The sequence below is a fragment of the Tupaia chinensis genome, unplaced genomic scaffold (genome assembly GCF_000334495.1).
Source record: "Tupaia chinensis unplaced genomic scaffold, TupChi_1.0 Scaffold149501_1, whole genome shotgun sequence".
In the NCBI taxonomy this organism is placed as follows: Eukaryota; Metazoa; Chordata; class Mammalia; order Scandentia; family Tupaiidae; genus Tupaia; species Tupaia belangeri.
Window position 1 is genome coordinate 2,855,679 of NW_006209345.1, and position 17,949 is coordinate 2,873,627.

Sequence of the window (17,949 nt, forward strand, 5' to 3'; positions counted from 1 at the left end):
CCAGCTAAAAGAAAGCAAAAATAAGCATTGGTTGGTCCCAGCTTCTGGAGTGATGGAGTGGGATCAATGCTCAGAGTTAGGGTCTCCAGAGAAATAGAAGTGACAGTGGGCAGGGAGGGAGGTGGTGCAGAAGATGAGTGCCCCAGTTTCCACTGTCATCCCTGGATAGCTCTGGCCCTGCCCTACTTTGGGGCTCTGGGTGGGTGAGCCAAGGGAGCCATTGTCCAACCTCAAGGGCAGTGACCAAGGGGGAGGGGAGTTGGGAACAATAATGTTGATGCCTGGGCACCTTCAGGTCTACGTAGGGTGATGCTGCGGGCCCACCGCCAGGCCTGGTGCTGGCAGGACGAGTGGACAGAACTGAGCATGGCTGACATCCGAGCACTAGAGGAGGAGACTGCTCGCATGCTGGCCCAGCGCATGGCCAAATGTAATACAGGAAGTGAGGGGCCCGAGGCTCAGCCCCCTGGGAAACTAAGCACTGAGGTGCGGTCTGGGGTCAGCAATGCTGGCACCCCTGATGGGCCTGAGGTCCCCACTGGCCCTGACGCCTCACCTGATGCTAGCTTTGGGAAGCAGTGGTCCTCATCCTCCCGTTCCTCCTACTCATCCCAACACGGAGGTGAGGTTGGGACACAGGGATGGGCGGGAATGACCCTCCCTAAGCTGGGCTTGGGGCTAAAGCTGAGCCGGCCCTGCAGGGGGCGTGTCTCCACAGAGCTTGTCGGAGTGGCGCATGCAGAACATCGCCAGAGACTCTGAGAACAGTTCAGAGGAAGAATTTTTTGACGCTCACGGTCAGCACCGAGGTCGTTTGTGAAGGAGGGGGTAACCCAGAGCAGCTCCTCCCACCCCATAACACAGCCCCCTGTCCCCTCAGAAGGCTTCTCGGACAGTGACGAGGTCTTCCCCAAGGAGATTACCAAGTGGAACTCAAATGACTTCATCGATGCCTTTGCCTCCCCAACAGAGGCTGAAGGGGCACCAGGTATACTCCCCACTACAGGACGTCAGCCACCAGCCCTCGTGCAGCAGGGACGCAGAGAACTCAGTCCTCAGTATCGTGGGGTCCTAGGATGACTGTCATGCTAGAGAGGATACTCATTAAATACCTAGTGAATAATGAATGGGAAACGGATGGAAGACGGACGATTAGAATGTGGTCGAGGTTCAGACATAGCACCAAGAATGGAGGAGTTAATTTGGAGTCTAGGAAGGCTTCATGTGGGTGGTGCCATCTGCACTTGGTTTTGAAGGACTGGACCAGTGCTTGTCCAACAGAACTTTCTGTGATAGTGGAAATGGTCTAGATCTGAGCTGCCCAACGTGGTGGCCACTAGCCATGTGGGGCCGGCAGGCACTTGAAATGGAACTAGTGTGACTGAAGAACTGAATTTTTTTTATCATGTTATATTTTAATTAATTTACATTTAAGTAGCCACATGGTAGTTAGAATCAACCATATTGGATAGGATTCGAGGGATTAGATGTCTGCCAGGCAAACGGGTGGCATGTGCAGAGGCAGCCCTGACTGCAGCAGGACCAGCGTGGGCCAAGGCCTGGAAATGTGAGATGACCTGAGAGTTGGTGGGGGAGAAGGTCAGACTCAGGCGGAGGCCTGAACTGGCGTCTCTGGAAGAACAGGTGAAGGGATCCCAGGGGTACCCTGGTTCCCTTCACTGACTTTTCTTTGCCCTACAGACCCTGGAACCGAGGCCACTAAAGGTATTGAGGATGGGGCCCGAGCACCCAGGGACTCAGAGGCAAGTGTGGCTGACCAACCACCATCCCCCCTGCCCCGTGGAAGTTCTTTTCACCTGCTGGCCTGGCCACTGCTGACATCTCTGGCACCCCGCTGCACCCCACAGGGCCCAGAAGGAGCCGGGGAGCTGGGAGCTGAGGCATGCGCAGTCCACGCCCTCTTCCTTATCCTGCACAGTGGCAACATCCTGGACTCGGGCCCTGGAGATGCCAACTCCAAGCAGGCAGACGTGCAGACTCTGAGCTCGGCCTTTGAGGCTGTCACTCGCGTCCACTTCCCTGAAGCCCTGGGCCACGTGGCACTGCGACTGGTGCCCTGCCCACCCATCTGTGCTGCCGCCTATGCCCTTGTCTCCAAGTACTGGCCAGGGGTGGAAGGGTGGGGGACACAGGATCAGGGAGGTCCCCGTGGGCAGAGAGGGAGGGACTGGGAAACCAGACACCTGGGGCAGTCACTGACATGGCTGGACCCCTTCTGGTCGATGGCTCCGTCTCAAAAGCCTCTCAGATGCTGACACTCCACAAAGGGCCCACGTGCCAGGTGCCAGGGCTTGCAGTAGGCCTAGAGGACTTAAGCAGCAGTGCAGGGGCTGGAGGCCCCACTCCCCTGCCACACCCCTCCTTCTACAGCCTGAGTCCCTACAGCCACGATGGCGACAGTCTGTCCCGCTCCCAGGACCACATTCCGCTGGCTGCCCTGCCACTGCTGGCCACCTCATCCTCTCGCTACCAGGGTGCTGTGGCCACCGTCATTGCCCGCACCAACCAGGCCTATTCAGCCTTCCTGCGCTCATCCGAGGGCACTGGCTTCTGTGGGCAGGTTAGGGTTAGGGGTGTTCCCGGAATGCAGTCTATCCACTGCCCCCCACTGCAGCCTTGGCCGTGGCCTGGCCTGGCTGGTGACAAGGTCTCCCTTAACAGTGCCCACCTTCTCACCCAGGTGGTGCTGATTGGAGATGGCGTTGGTGGCATCCTGGGCTTTGATGCACTCTGCCACAGTGCCAACGCGGGCACGGGGAGTCGGGGTAGCAGCCGCCGTGGGAGCATGGTCAGTGTGGCCAGACCCCGCCTCCTCAGGAAGGGGGTTTTCTCTCTCCGTCTCTAGGTCTCTGTCCCTGGGAAATGACCTCTCTGCATGTGGGCAGGTCCCCTGTGGTCTCCTTGTTTGCATCTCCTTTGGAACTGCCCACTAACTCCCAAGCCTCTCTCCTCTCTTCCAAATAAGTAGAACTCCAATGGTCTCTGAACCTAATGGTTTCTGTCCTCTGTTCCATCTAGAACAATGAGCTGCTCTCCCCAGAGGTCGGCCCGGCGAGGGACCCACTGGCAGATGGGGTGGAGGTGCTGGGTAGGGCCAGTCCAGAACCCTCCTCCCTGCCTGCCCAGCGTACTCCCAACGACATGGCCACTGCTGAGCCTGAGGGCTGTCAGAACAGGTGATATCCCGCCCAGGGGCAGTGGAGGCTGCTGCCCAGGGGCTGTGGAGGCTGCTGCTCTGAACTCCTTCTCTCCCACAGCCTTCAGGCAGCCCCCACACCCTCTGCCTCTGGGGAGCCCCGGCGGGCAAGCACAGCCTCCTGCCCACCTGCTCCCAGTTCCGAACCTCCCGACGGCCCCAACGCTGCCCGCCTCGACTTCAAGGTTTCTGGCTTCTTCCTCTTCGGGTCCCCGCTGGGCCTGGTACTGGCTCTGCGCAAAACTGTGATGCCCGCCTTGGAGGGTGAGACTTCAGAGTGGGGGTGGGGCCGCTCCTCACCTTTGGTCTGCCCCTTCCCGTCCCCTCTGGCCTTTCCTCTCACCTGAGATGCTGGCAGTCTTACTGCCACTCCCCACTGCAGACATTAAATGACCCAGCTAGAGAAGGGGAACCTGAGGCCCAGAAAGAAGGGGCTTGCCAAAGCTGCTCCCCAAAGTACACTGGGAGGAACCTCACACCCACAGGATGCTCTGCCTGAGAAGGGATCCAACAGGCATGGGACATGCTTCATCCTGAGCCATGAGATGGAAGGTGCCGATCTCTTCTCGGCCAAGAGACCTGTGGCTTTCTGGAACTTTCCCAGAGTGCTGCTCTCATGCACCTCCCTCCTCAGTGCCATGCTGAGCCCCTCCCTTCCTTTCTCGATCTTTCTGGTACCCAGTGGCCCAGATGCGCCCAGCCTGTGAGCAGATCTACAACCTTTTCCATGCGGCCGACCCCTGTGCCTCCCGCCTCGAGCCCCTGCTGGCCCCCAAGTTCCAGGCCATCGCCCCCCTGGCTGTACCTCGCTACCAGAAGTTCCCCCTGGGAGATGGCTCCTCCCTGCTCCTGGGTATGCCCCCAGCCAAGATAAAAGGGAGAAGGAGGAGGGCACCGACAGGGAAGGAAAAGGAAGGAGACATGAGGGGAGCTGGTTCCCACATCAGGAGAAACGTTTCCTGTCACCACTCCCAGGACTAGAGGATTCCACTCTGGCCCCTTGGGGGGTATGGATCCCCAGGACTCCCTGACCTGTGTCTAGAAGGGGGGACAGTGGTGGCGATGACGCTAGCGGGAGAACAGAGTGCTGCTGCTGTCCCAGGGCTGGAGCAGCATGTGGCTGTGTGCTGGGTGCAGTGTCGTTCCACGTGTGCTCATGAGCACGCACCAGAGGCAGCTGAGTCCCCGCTGGCCCTGCGAGAAAAGCGGGCCTGTGTTGGGCACGGGTGCGCATGTATTTGGGGTGGTGATGGACAAGCCTTCTGGCAGGACTACAGCTGGGTACTGGAGTGCGCCCAGAGGAGAGAATGCCCCTGCCACACACACTCTACCACCACCTAGATATGGAGCAGGGCAGCTTTAGCCAAGACCTGCCCAGGGAAGGTCAGAGGGAAGATGGAGAGGCGGGGTGAGCTGTCCTGGGACCTCTGGGTCACAGACAGGAGGGCAGCCTCACCCAGCCTGCTGGCTTTTCCCCTCCGCCCCCAGCCGACACTCTGCAGACTCATTCAGGCCTCTTTCTGGAAGAGCTGGAGATGTTGGTACCCTCCACACCCACCTCGGCCAGCGGTGCCTTCTGGAAGAACAGCGAATCAGGCACTGAGCCTCCAGCCCAGCCCTGGACAGTCAGCCTGGGGGTGGGGGGTGCTAGTCCACCTCCACATGCTGTCCCTATCCTCTAAGCGCCCAGCCCAGGCTAGCATAGAGCAGGATTGGGGGAAGGGATGAGCTGGGCAGGCAGGCGTGGGCCAGGAGGCCATCCCGGCTCACTGCCGGCTGTGGTGTGCAGTCCTGGAGCGCTGGTGGGGGACCAAACGCATCGACTACTCGCTGTACTGCCCGGAGGCACTCCCCGCCTTTTCCTGCCCGGAGGCACTCCCCGCCTTTCCCCCCGTCACGCTGCCTCACCTCTTCCACGCCAGTTACTGGGAGTCAGCTGACGTGGTGGCCTTCATCCTGCGTCAGGTGGGCCCAGGGATGTGGGGTGGGAGGTGGGAACCAGCTGAGGGCGGGAGCCCTTTCCCTGCCCGGTTCACCGGCCGTGTCCTGCGCAGGTGATCGAGAAGGAGCGGCCACAGCTGGCAGAGGATGAAGAGGTGCTCTCATGCACCTCCCTCCTCAGTGCCATGCTGAGCCCCTCCCTTCCTTTCTCGATCTTTCTGGTACCCAGTGGCCCAGATGCGCCCAGCCTGTGAGCAGATCTACAACCTTTTCCATGCGGCCGACCCCTGTGCCTCCCGCCTCGAGCCCCTGCTGGCCCCCAAGTTCCAGGCCATCGCCCCCCTGGCTGTACCTCGCTACCAGAAGTTCCCCCTGGGAGATGGCTCCTCCCTGCTCCTGGGTATGCCCCCAGCCAAGATAAAAGGGAGAAGGAGGAGGGCACCGACAGGGAAGGAAAAGGAAGGAGACATGAGGGGAGCTGGTTCCCACATCAGGAGAAACGTTTCCTGTCACCACTCCCAGGACTAGAGGATTCCACTCTGGCCCCTTGGGGGGTATGGATCCCCAGGACTCCCTGACCTGTGTCTAGAAGGGGGGACAGTGGTGGCGATGACGCTAGCGGGAGAACAGAGTGCTGCTGCTGTCCCAGGGCTGGAGCAGCATGTGGCTGTGTGCTGGGTGCAGTGTCGTTCCACGTGTGCTCATGAGCACGCACCAGAGGCAGCTGAGTCCCCGCTGGCCCTGCGAGAAAAGCGGGCCTGTGTTGGGCACGGGTGCGCATGTATTTGGGGTGGTGATGGACAAGCCTTCTGGCAGGACTACAGCTGGGTACTGGAGTGCGCCCAGAGGAGAGAATGCCCCTGCCACACACACTCTACCACCACCTAGATATGGAGCAGGGCAGCTTTAGCCAAGACCTGCCCAGGGAAGGTCAGAGGGAAGATGGAGAGGCGGGGTGAGCTGTCCTGGGACCTCTGGGTCACAGACAGGAGGGCAGCCTCACCCAGCCTGCTGGCTTTTCCCCTCCGCCCCCAGCCGACACTCTGCAGACTCATTCAGGCCTCTTTCTGGAAGAGCTGGAGATGTTGGTACCCTCCACACCCACCTCGGCCAGCGGTGCCTTCTGGAAGAACAGCGAATCAGGCACTGAGCCTCCAGCCCAGCCGGCCGCCCCCAGCACCACCAGCGAGGTGGTTAAGAGTAAGTCGGCCAGCCACTGGCCTGGACAGTCAGCCTGGGGGTGGGGGGTGCTAGTCCACCTCCACATGCTGTCCCTATCCTCTAAGCGCCCAGCCCAGGCTAGCATAGAGCAGGATTGGGGGAAGGGATGAGCTGGGCAGGCAGGCGTGGGCCAGGAGGCCATCCCGGCTCACTGCCGGCTGTGGTGTGCAGTCCTGGAGCGCTGGTGGGGGACCAAACGCATCGACTACTCGCTGTACTGCCCGGAGGCACTCACCGCCTTTCCCACCGTCACGCTGCCTCACCTCTTCCACGCCAGTTACTGGGAGTCAGCTGACGTGGTGGCCTTCATCCTGCGTCAGGTGGGCCCAGGGATGTGGGGTGGGAGGTGGGAACCAGCTGAGGGCGGGAGCCCTTTCCCTGCCCGGTTCACCGGCCGTGTCCTGCGCAGGTGATCGAGAAGGAGCGGCCACAGCTGGCAGAGTATGAAGAGCCGTCCATCTACAGCCCTGCCTTCCCCAGGGAGAAGTGGCAGCGCAAACGCACGCAGGTCAAAATCCGGGTATGTGCGCTGACCCCGACCCTCCTCGCCCTGCCCTGTCCCTTCCCCAGTGTTCCCGCTCTTTCTGAGCCAAGCCCCACCCTTCACAACCCAGATGGACTTTTCTCCCAGCCCTGCCCCACCTGCTAGGACCTGGGCTGCTCTGCCTTGCCCTCCCCCTGACCCCCAGGACCCCTGGTCTCCTCCCTGCTGCCTCTGCCACTTCCGCTGGTCAAGTCTAGACTGCCACTCACCCGTGTCCCACCTAAACCTATGTCTAGACCTGTCACTGCTCGGCCCCGTGGAGCCGCAATCCACACACAACACTCACAACCTCAGGTCAGGGGCCCTCAGAGGCACATACCCCTAGTGCCGTGCCCCTATCCTGTAGCAATCCTGCCTCCTCCAAACCCCACCTCAGTGTGGGCACAGGTAGCTCCTCAGCTGCTCCCCTAGCATCCCCATCCTTACCTGGTCACGGGCTCATGGTGTGTCCCTCTCACAGAATGTCACTTCCAACCACCGGGCAAGCGACACGGTGGTGTGCGAGGGCCGCCCCCAGGTGCTGAATGGACGCTTCATGTATGGACCCTTGGACGTGGTTACGCTCACCGGAGAGAAGGTCAGGACCCAGAGTCCTTGCCTCCCTTCTTTCCCCCTCTGTGTTCCCGCCCTTGCCCTTCCTCCTGTCTCTGGACAGCTCCTGGTCCACCTGGGTTAAGCCCAGCCCCTCCCCAACCATGACCGGCCCACCTCTGCCCTCCTTTACTCAGGGTAGGGGTATGCCCAGAGGCTCTGACTTTCCACCTTCTCCCCCTTCCTCCAGGTGGACATCTACATCATGACGCAGCCGCTGTCGGGAAAGTGGATCCACTTCGGCACCGAGGTCACCAACAGCTCGGGCCGCCTCACCTTCCCAGTGCCCTCTGAGCGCTCTCTGGGCATCGGCGTCTACCCTGTACGCATGATGGTCAGGTGAGCAAGGTATGGGCCGGCGTTGCGGGTGCCCCGCCAGGCCTGGCCCCCATCGCTCACACACTCTGTGGGCCACAGGGGTGACCACACGTATGCCGAGTGCTGTCTGACAGTGGTGGCCCGAGGCACAGAGGCTGTGGTCTTTAGCATCGACGGCTCTTTCACTGCCAGTGTCTCCATCATGGGCAGCGATCCCAAGGTGCGCGCCGGAGCTGTGGACGTGGTCAGGTAGGAGCCACCGCCATCGCCCAGCTCTCTGTGGCGAGCAGCCCCCACAGCCAGCCGTGGCACTGATCACAGACCCCACCCGTAGGCACTGGCAGGATGCAGGCTACCTGATCGTGTATGTGACGGGCAGACCGGACATGCAGAAGCACCGCGTGGTGGCCTGGCTGTCACAGCATAACTTCCCCCACGGTGTCGTCTCCTTCTGCGACGGCCTTACCCACGACCCACTGCGCCAGAAAGCGATGTTTCTGCAGAGCCTGGTGCAAGAGGTGCCGCTGCAGGGCCCTGACCCCCTGCCCCCACCCCAGCATAGGAAGGCAGTGGCTCATCCGCCCACCCCAACTGCCCTGCTCCTGGTTGACCACAGAGGCCCCCATAGTGCTGCCTTACTGGCCCAAGGGGCCCTTTGTTCTTGGGGCCAACTAGGGAGTAGCTAGTGCCCCAAAGTGGGTGATGGAGACCATCTGTCCCTGCCTCTGTCCTCAGCTACAGGGCCCTTCTGGCTGACTGATCTGTCCCACTGCAGGTAGAGCTCAACATTGTGGCAGGCTATGGTTCCCCCAAAGATGTCGCTGTATACACAGCACTGGGCCTGTCTCCAAGCCAGACCTACATTGTGGGGCGAGCCGTGAGGAAGCTGCAAGCACAGTGCCAGGTAAGAGTTGAAGGCCCGGAACAGGACCCTGCAGGGAACAGGAGTCTGGATCTGAGGCCCTAAGACCACCATGTTAAGATGTACCCAATGGGGAGGGGGACAGCTGAGACAAGGTTCCACTGGCCTCAGGCAACCTGGGCTTCTCCTAGGACAGGGCTCATGAGAAGCTTGGAAGTGGCAGACTACCCGTCAGACTGGGAGGGCAATCCCATGGTTCATTACACCAAGGCCCTGGACACAGGCCTTGACCTGAGCCTGTCTCCTCTCCGCAAAGTGGAGACAGTTAATGGCACTGATGATCAGCTGCCACAAAGCAAGTGTTTGCTAAATGTTAGCTGCTGTTTGCCTCTAAGATCCCACTTGACAGCTGAGGAGACTGAGGCCCAGAGGTAGAAGTCATGGTACCTTGGTTCTAAGCCTGGGGTTCCTGCCATCAAGAGAAGGCTGTGCCAGGCCTGTCATCCTGCCAGCACTGCCCAGTGCCCCACCCTGCCTTAGGAACCTATGGAGAGGGGGGCTGGGCAGAATGTAGGCCACAGGCCCGCTGTCCCCTCATCCCTGCTCTCCTCTGCCCACAGTTCTTGTCAGATGGCTACGTGGCCCACCTGGGCCAGCTGGAGGCGGGCTCCCACCCTCATGCCCCCTCAGGACCTCCAAGGGCCGCCTTGGCTAAAAGCAGCTATGGTGTGGCAGCCCCGGTGGATTTCCTCCGCAAACAGAGTCAGCTCCTTCGATCGAGGGGCCCCAGCCAGGTGGAACGTGAGGGCCCAGGGACCCCACCTACCACCCTGGCACGGGGCAAGGCCCGAAGTATCAGCCTCAAGTTGGACAGCGAAGAGTGAGGCCCAAGCTGTGGCTGGACCTGAGTTATTTATTGACACACTCAAGGGGCCCAGGTGGCTACACATGGGAGGCTGGGGGCCCAGACCTCTGGCACCAGCCCTGGCCTCCTAGCCCTCCACCCTGCATCTCGGTCTGCCCCTCAGTGTTACTTTCCTTTCATGTGGGGGACCCAGCTCCAGGGGGAGGGAGGAAGGGGTGGGTGAGGGCCAAAGGCTTTTCCAATGTGTGTAAATCCATGAAAATAAACACCACCTGCATCCCACCCAACTGCCCACCTGACTGGCATCATAGGGCAGCTGAGCCGTTTCCAGCTGCATGGGGACACTGAAGCACAGAGAGGGGCCAGGTCAGAGGCAGGGCTGGGACGGGGGGCCTGGGCCTCCAAAGGTCTCAGGGCTGTCCTTTCCACTTCCTCAACAGTCAGCCCACCCTACTCCATTCTCCCCTCAGCCCAGGAGACCTTGCACTGAAACCTCCACCTGCAGAAGCTGAGGCCGCGGGACTATGGGAGGGGCATGCGGGCGACACTGGGAGCCCACCCCACCTGGGAGCCCAGCTGCCTGGCTTGTGCCTACTTGATTGCTCCTGAAGACTGGAAGCTCCTGGGGCACCCCAGCCCTGGCCACCAAGGAACACTTCCTTTGTGACTGAGCTCATCATCCTCATTTCTGTCAGGGACACTGATTCCCAAAGAGGTCTCGGAGCTAGTAAGTGGACTGCTAGGGTTAAGACCTGATCCTGTGCCTCCTAAGGGCCACCAAGTGCCAGGAAATGCCAGGTGATGACAGCTCAGCAGACCCAGACAGAGATAAATAAGGCCTTTATATACAGAAAAGCGTGATGTAGCGGGGCCAGGTGGGCTGGCGGTGGCAGCAGTGGGCTTGGCAGAGTAGGGCAGTGGGAGTGGCCCTGTCAGTGGGAGAAGATGCCCCGGAAGCGGGCCTTGTCCTCCTCGTCCTTCTGCCGGATCCGTGTCTCCAAGGCCCGCAGCTCACGGCTCACAATGGGTGCCAGGGCTGGGTCCAGCTCCAGCACCTTGGCAAAGTCAGCCTGGGCCTCCTGGGCATTCCATACGGCTGCGTGGGCCTTGCCCCGCTTGAAGTAGGCTTTGACGTTGTCTGCAGGGGATACCAGAGGACAGCAGGCATGGCTCACAAGGGCACCGGGGTGCAGCCAGTGGCCTGGCACCAGGGGCCCATCAGGGGAGAGAGCTCTCCCTGACCTCAGGATGCCAGCCCCACCCCCACTATCTCATTCCTAGTTCAGCGGCACGACAGGACCATGGCCCTGCCTGAGTGGGGACATCTAGTTGGGCCCATGTGGAAGCTAAGAATGGGAGATGTTCAAGGCTCTATCTTGAGCTCTGGTGACCAGCGGTGACAGAGGCCACTCTCCCGACGGCCCCAGCCCCCGGCAGCCCCAGCACGGTGCTCACCGTCATACTTGTTGAGGATGGAGGAACAGTGGTCCAGCACTTCATAGTACTCTTCGCTCACCAGCTTGCACTGACAGTAGTTGAGCAGCAGTGGCGTGATCTGCTGGTCCAGCTGGATCCAGTCGGGGGACCCAGGCTGCTCCTGAGGGCAGGGAGAAGGGCAGAGGTGTTGAGACCTGGGCTCCTTGCACTGCCTCCCCCTCCTCCACCTCCCTTCAGCCTCCAACCAGCACCTTCATCTGCAGGTTCTTGAGGCAGGCGATGGCATCGTAGTACTTGGCAGCGGCCTCCTTCACCTGCCCCTCGCGGTACAACCGGTTGCCCTCCTGGTGGATGAGCGGCACCGCCTTTGCCTTCTCCTCATCTGTCATTGCCCATGGGTCCTGCTGGTACGTGCCAGGATTCTCCACCTGCCAGGGCATGGCCAAATCACAGCGGGGCCCAAAAGCTGCCACAGCTCCTCCAGCAGCACAGCCGACCAGCAGCAAGGCTGCCCGGGCCTCCAGACACCACATACCAGAAGCAGTCTCTTGCTCATCGAGAGCTCAACAAACATTTGTGTAGCATGTCTTATGTGCCCAGCACTGAGAACAGAGCAGCGAGCGAGACGGTGAAAAACCCTGCCCTCACACAGCTCATGTATTCCAGGAAGACCCCTAAACAGTCAGGAGACAACACCTAGGGACATCAAAGGACGGCAGGGGCTATACAGGAGCCAGAATAAAGGAGGCAGATGCCTCTTGGAGGATGTGGCACTTGAGAATTGAAGGAGAAAGAGCCCTGCAAGGGACTGCCAAGGGCTCCCACAGGTGTTCTGGACCTTTTCCCTCCCCCAGCAGTCCATCCACTGACCCACCACCCCAGGCAGGAGGCAGGGCATGGCCCATCCTGAGGCTGAGCAGTGAAGTCCGGCGAGGTGCCGGGGCTCTGTGGCTCCTCACCTTGAGCATCTCGATGTGGAAGATGAGCGGCTGGGGGTTCTGCTGCAGGGCATCCAGGTCGGCATGGCCGAGGGAGCTGTGCTCGTGCATCTGGGCAATGCCGCAGCAGTGCCGCTGACCCTCCAGGGGGTCCTTGCCCGCAGCGATGTTGCGGAGACTCTTGGCCACCAGGGGATACAAGACCACATGCTGCAGGAGAGCGAGTGGGTGCCAGGGACTCTCTCAGTACGAGCTGGCTGCTCACTGGGTCCAAGAGGCCTGGTTCCCTTCCCATCACCATCTGAGAAAGGACACCAAAGCCCAAGGGTCCCCGCCCCATTGAAGTCCAGGGGCCTCAGCACTCGCCAGCCTCTCAGCCCTCTCTTCCCGTAAGGCCCCCAGCTTCTGCCATGCTCTCTGGCCACCAAACCAAGTACCAACTCCACCCCCCACCCCCTCACAAGCACCCCTACCATCAACATCTGTCTCCCCATGCATCCTTACAGGTCCAGGGAGATTCTTCCCTCACCTCCCCCCCAGGAATGCAGCCCACAAGCTGGACTCCTTGCATTCCTGAGGCTCCTCCCATGTTCTATTCTTGGTATCTCTCCCTTCTCCTCCTGTCCCCCCACTTCATTCAGGGCCTATCTCAGAATCAGGTCCATAACAGCATCTTCAAAACCTCAGGGAGGGACCAGCAGATGACCTGGAGATTAAGGCATGTACGGTCATTTGGATCCCACATGGCCAATTGTGTGGTTCAAGTCCTGAACCTGGGGGCTTGAAAATCACACCTGGTACATGTGCGTTCCTGTCCGAACTCCTGGAGAACAGAGGAAGAGGGATTGCAGCATAGCCATCCCTCCGCCCCCGGGGAGGGGAAGCGTGTACTTTCCCACTTTCTCTCTCTTTGTCTCTGTCTGTCTCCAGGAGCACACATGCCCTATAGCACAAAACATATACATATATACCAAAAATAAACAAACAAAACACCAGGGAAGATAGCCATAGGGCATCTGGCCTCTGACTGTTTACTTGGAAAAGCTGCAGGGATGGTGGGAATCAGACTCTTCCCAGTCCAGTCCAACCTGCACCTCTCCCTGCCCCCTGCCTAAGAGCTGAATGCTGAGATAACATTTATCCAGAAGACATTTCCGGAGTCTTTGCTCTGAGCTGGCCCCTGCTAGGCATTTCAAAGCTAGAAGCAAACAGGTCAGATCCCTGCCCTACAGTAGCTTAGGATCAGGAAGAAGACCAGACATGGCCCAGGCATAAGGACCGGAGGACTCAGAGGAGAAGTTCAGGTCAGTCACCGGCAGTCAGGGAGGACTTCCTAGAGGTAGAAACTCAGGAATTAGCTTTGAAATATGAGGGAGAGGGGCCAGGAATGGGCATAATGGCTATGTCGTGTGACTCCCATGTAGTCGTCCGCAGTTCAAGTCCGGGACCCGGTATGCTTGCGCACCTGAGATCCTGAGAGAAGAAGGGATTGCAACTTGGCCATCTCCCCTGGGGGGTGATTTCTCGCTTTCTGTCTCTCTTTGTCTTTCTGGTGAGCACACATGCCCGATAGCAAAAACCTCTCCAAAAAAAGAAATATGAGGGAGCATCCTGACTAAGAAGGGCAATAAAAAGGAAAGGCAGAGAGCTTGAACAGGAAGGGAAGACTGACAGGAGCCAGACCCTGAGGGGCCATGTGAGCAGCTGCCGCTTATACTCTTATACTCTGTCCTCACGATGACCAAGAAGCAATGGCATGTGCAGTGATCTGCCTTTTTATTTTAAAAAAAAAAAAAAAAAAGAGAGAGAGAGAGGTTTTTTTTTGCCTTAGGGTGCATGTGCTCCTCCAGAGAGAGTGTGACAGAGACAGTGAGAGGTAAAGTGAGAAATCATCCCCCAGGGGGACGGCCAAGCTGCATTCCCTTCTCCTCCTGGGATCTTAGGCATGCACGCACATGCGCCAGACGTGAGTTTTAAGCCACTGGGTCCAGGACTTGAACTGCAGTCAGCCATGTGGGAGTCCAAGAACGTAACCACTATGCCACCCGCTGGCACCTGGTCATTTGCTTTTTTATAATAAAAATTTTAAAAATTTATTTATTATTATTAAAAAAAATTTGCTCTTGGGTACACGCACTCACCAGAAAGAGACACAGAGAGGGAGGGGGAGAAAGCAAGCCTCCAGGTCCAGGACGTGAGCCATGGCTGGCCATGTGGGAGTCCAGCGTCTTAACCACCACACCACCTGCTGGCCCTGGTCATTTACTTCTGAGAATGAGTCTACTGGCTAAGGTTGGCTAGTGGGCAGGAGAAGGTGGGACAGAGGCCAGGATACCAATCATGAGATTGGTATAGTGGTCTCATGGCCTAGCTGGGACCTGGGGATGGGGAACAGAGCACGGCTGGACAGACACTGCAGGCAGATGCGAGACGGGTACCTTGATGTCACAAAGGAACTGGGCGATCTCTCCCTCGCGCATGGTGCACACGATGGTCTCCCACACAGGCAGCTTGAACTTCTTGCCAATGATGAGCTCCATGGGCTTGCCCCGCACCCGGCTGTCATCCAGCACGGCACCCTCATCGTCACTGTGCAGTGTCCGGTAGTGGAAGGTGGCCTGTGGGCCACATGCGTAATCAGGCAAGGGCACAGCTGACACCTGACCCCCAAGGACAGGTTCAGCTCCCAGCCTGCACAAGGGCAAGGCTCACTCAGGGGTCCTCATTTTTTTTTTTTTGAGAGGTTTTTGCTATAGGGCACGTGCGCTCGCCAGACAGACAGAGAGAGACATAGAGACAGAAACCGAGAAATCACCCCCTGGGGGGATGGCCACGCCACAATCCCTTCTCCTCCATTCTCCTCTCGGGATCTTGGGCACGCACACACACGCGCCCGGCGGGAGTGTAAGCCACCGTGTCTGGGACTTGAACCGCGGTTGACTACGTGGGAGTCCAGCGACATAGCCATTACGCTAACTGCTGGTCCCAAGGGGGGTCCTCATTTTATACCTGGCTGTACCTCACCATCTCAGTAACAGAGTTACTAAGTCATACACAGGGAAATCAGGGGATCAAGTCTCATGGTTGGTAGGTGGCTAGGCAGAGACAAGACTCCAAGCAATCTGGCTCCAACCAAGTATACAAGGAGTATTAATTGAGCACCTACTATATGCTTGAGCTCTGCGGCAGACACCAGGATACAAAACAGACAAAAGTCCCTGTCCCCATGGGGTTCACGTGGGCCTTCCAGAGGAAGGAGATGGATCTTAAAAAATGCAATGTCAGGTGAAGCTAAGTACTCTGGATCGGAAAACAAAATACAACAGGGGAAGGCAGGGCTAGTTTCCACAGAGTTCTGGGGTGGAGGCCTCCCTAAGGAAGCAGCATTTAAAGCAGATATCTGAAGGAAGAAAGGAAATAAGTGAAAAAGCAAGCCAGGCAGATACTGTAGGAACTTCCTAGGCCAAAAGAACAGCAGATACAAAAGTCTTGCAGTGGGACAGCATATGGTGTCTTCAAGCAGCAGCTAGGCCAGTGTGGCAGAGTCGTGGGACGGGTGGGGGCATTCGTCATGGGATACAGGGGTCAGCAAGGCTGGGCTCCACAGGGCCTGCGGGCTGTGCTAAGGACCTTTTTTACTCTGAGACCGGAACCCATGAGTGTCCCCAAGTAGAAGGATGTGATCCAATGAGGGTTTTGCTGACGGGATGGAGTTAGGAGGCGACTGCAGTAATCTAGTGGAGTGATGGTGGCGGCCGGGACCACAGTGGTAATGACAGACATAGGTCCAGGGTGCATTTTGAGGGTTTGCTGTAGAATGAGAGGACCATGAAGACACCATGTGTTTTGGCCTGAACAACCAGAAGGATAGAGGTGCCCTGAATTGAGATGAAGACCTGAGTCGCCAATGAGATATCCAGGAGGAGATGGTGAGTAGGGAGCTGTATTCCAAACTTAAGGGAGCAGCAAAGTCTAGAGACGTGTATGTGGGAGTAACCCAGGCATGGAGAGTTTTTAGAGATGAGACTAGGGGGTGAATGCAGAGAGAAGAGGTCTAAAGAATGAACCTTCCACAGGATATGGTTAGAGCAGCCCACGCTCTCAACGGCTGCACCATGCTGCTCCTCTGAACTCGGTTTCCGCTTCAGCAAAATAGAATCCACAATAGTACCTAGCTACACGGCAGGAAGTAAGCCTGAGTAGCACAATGCTCACATAGCAAGAACTCAGTCAACATTAGCAATTGGTTATTTCATGCTTTGTTCCTGTTCTCTGAATGCCATTGTTCACAGATCTTAACTACCTTTATGATACACTCTCCTTCTGGTGTCTGTTCCATTCTCCTTCTGGTGTCTGTTCCATTCAGAATCCTCGGACCAGGCCCTCCTTTCAAGGCCACCCACTCCCCAATCCCCGGGGACATGCACTCACACCACACACCTCTCTTCTTGGGGAAGAAACCTTGTGATACAGTTGATCAATAGAGCGACGCAGCTCACCTGTATTCTCAGAACACTCACTGCCAGGCTAGGATTTCACCTGCCGGACTTGGTACAGAGCTGGCCAGGGAGTATGGACTCACACACCACTCTTACTTTTGGTGTTCTTACCAGCCAGGATCTTTACTCATTCGCTCAATATGCATGTCCCACACGACTACTCTGCTAGGCACAGGGGCTGACCTTGGGAAACTTCCTACTCTACAGACAAGTGGCAACTGGGAAAGGCACTCCAGAAGAAGGAACTGTAGAAGCAGAATCAGGAAAGTCTAGAGATGGAGGGTGTCTGGGGGAGGGGCCAGAGGGGCCGAACCTGGCCTAGACATAAAAAAGGAAGAGTGAGAGAGGGTGTTTACTTCCCAGGCCTCATCTGTCCTGAGCAATGCCCCCAGGGCAGTCAGGTCAGAAAGCTACTAAAAGGGGGACCTGCAAATGGCATGGTGGTTAGGGACGCTGGACCCCGACATGGCTGACCGTGGTTCAAGTCCTGGACCTGGTGGCTTGCCTTCTCACTTTCCCTCTCTGTCTCTTTCTCTCCCCCTCTGGTTCCTCTTTGGTCAAATTTAAAGTAAATAAATAAAGTTAAATAAAATAACTTTAAAAAAAATAACGAAAAAGAAAGCTGCTAAAGGGTTCTGAGTCTGGCAGACTTGACCCTGGATCTATTCTATGGGTGTGCACGTTCAGGGTCTCAGTTTTCCCATCCAGATAATGGGAATTGGCCTAATGTTTTCAGAGTTACATTTCATGTATAAAAGATCCTGAACCTTAAAACCCAGGGGCGTAGGGACCACTCCTAGGGCCCCAGTTTCCTCCAGCACAGGGTCTGCACACGCACTGAGATCCAACACTCCAACCCCCCCACCTCCTTGTGATGACTGACGGCTTCTCCGACCAATGAAGTCACAGGCCAAGTCGGGAGGCGGGGCAGACTCATCTGAATTCACCCCCGAATCAGCGTCGAGCTCCGCACGTGAGCGGTTGGGTCACCGGCCGCTGCTGTCTGGGCATGCGCAACCTCTCGCCTAAGGCCTCCTCCCGCCTCGCATGCGCACCGCGCCGCAGAGGGAAAAAGTGGAGAGGATAGACACGAACCTTGGTTCCATCCTGAAAATCAGGAAGCTCTCCTCGGCCCTCCTGTATCACACGCTTTTGGATCCCATCCTCCCGGAGTCTTGCGATGATATCCGCCATCCTCCTTACCCGCTGTTCTCTTTCGGCAACTTCCGGATTCGCTCGGTAGCTTCCGGATCTGCTTCGGCAACTCCTAGCGCATCGGCAGCTTTCGAGCCAGAGCCATTTTGGCTGAGGGCAGTAGCCAAAAAGGGATTGAATGTGGAAGTGAATGGTGATTGGTTCTCTGTGCTGCGGCTGAGCGCGCAGACCTGCCCAAGGGCGGGACCTGAGAATGTCAGGGGGGCGGGACTCGAGCCTGCTAGAAAGGCGGAGTCCGAATCTGCCAGAAGGGCGGGGCCGGAGCGTCCACACCAATGATGTCATTGAATTGATTGAGACG

General features: G+C 58.0%; 2 protein-coding genes across 3 annotated transcripts in view; one reads left to right on the forward strand and one right to left on the reverse strand.

Annotated features, from left to right (window-relative positions):
• The window catches only part of PITPNM1 (phosphatidylinositol transfer protein membrane associated 1), a 15,300-nt gene extending 5,459 nt beyond the window's left edge, over positions 1 to 9,841 (forward strand). The window contains exons 6-24 of the mRNA XM_006171276.3: positions 296 to 622; positions 702 to 797; positions 881 to 988; positions 1,702 to 1,763; positions 1,869 to 2,119; positions 2,392 to 2,581; positions 2,702 to 2,809; positions 3,040 to 3,197; positions 3,279 to 3,481; positions 3,900 to 4,070; positions 6,194 to 6,358; positions 6,551 to 6,699; positions 6,789 to 6,899; positions 7,384 to 7,500; positions 7,705 to 7,853; positions 7,932 to 8,081; positions 8,167 to 8,350; positions 8,608 to 8,736; positions 9,315 to 9,841. Of these exons, the coding sequence (XP_006171338.1) occupies positions 296 to 622; positions 702 to 797; positions 881 to 988; positions 1,702 to 1,763; positions 1,869 to 2,119; positions 2,392 to 2,581; positions 2,702 to 2,809; positions 3,040 to 3,197; positions 3,279 to 3,481; positions 3,900 to 4,070; positions 6,194 to 6,358; positions 6,551 to 6,699; positions 6,789 to 6,899; positions 7,384 to 7,500; positions 7,705 to 7,853; positions 7,932 to 8,081; positions 8,167 to 8,350; positions 8,608 to 8,736; positions 9,315 to 9,578 (3,092 nt within the window). The 3' untranslated portion in view covers positions 9,579 to 9,841. The remainder of the gene's footprint in view (positions 1 to 295; positions 623 to 701; positions 798 to 880; positions 989 to 1,701; positions 1,764 to 1,868; positions 2,120 to 2,391; positions 2,582 to 2,701; positions 2,810 to 3,039; positions 3,198 to 3,278; positions 3,482 to 3,899; positions 4,071 to 6,193; positions 6,359 to 6,550; positions 6,700 to 6,788; positions 6,900 to 7,383; positions 7,501 to 7,704; positions 7,854 to 7,931; positions 8,082 to 8,166; positions 8,351 to 8,607; positions 8,737 to 9,314) is intronic.
• A 541-nt stretch (positions 9,842 to 10,382) lies between these two features.
• AIP (AHR interacting HSP90 co-chaperone) lies at positions 10,383 to 17,779 on the reverse strand. Of its 2 annotated transcripts, none has more exons than XM_006171275.3 (6): positions 17,529 to 17,776; positions 14,373 to 14,552; positions 11,956 to 12,144; positions 11,248 to 11,424; positions 11,015 to 11,156; positions 10,383 to 10,697 (listed from the first exon to the last, which is right to left on the reverse strand). In XM_006171275.3, the coding sequence occupies exons 1-6, from the start codon at positions 17,625 to 17,627 to the stop codon at positions 10,492 to 10,494; spliced, it is 993 nt and encodes a 330-aa protein (XP_006171337.2). In that variant the 5' UTR covers positions 17,628 to 17,776; the 3' UTR covers positions 10,383 to 10,491. The 2 variants fall into 2 exon arrangements, with proteins under 2 accessions (XP_006171337.2, XP_014440802.1); XM_014585316.2 differs by having other exon boundaries at positions 10,625 to 10,697; positions 11,023 to 11,156; positions 17,529 to 17,779.
• Between the last annotated feature and the right edge of the window lie 170 nt (positions 17,780 to 17,949).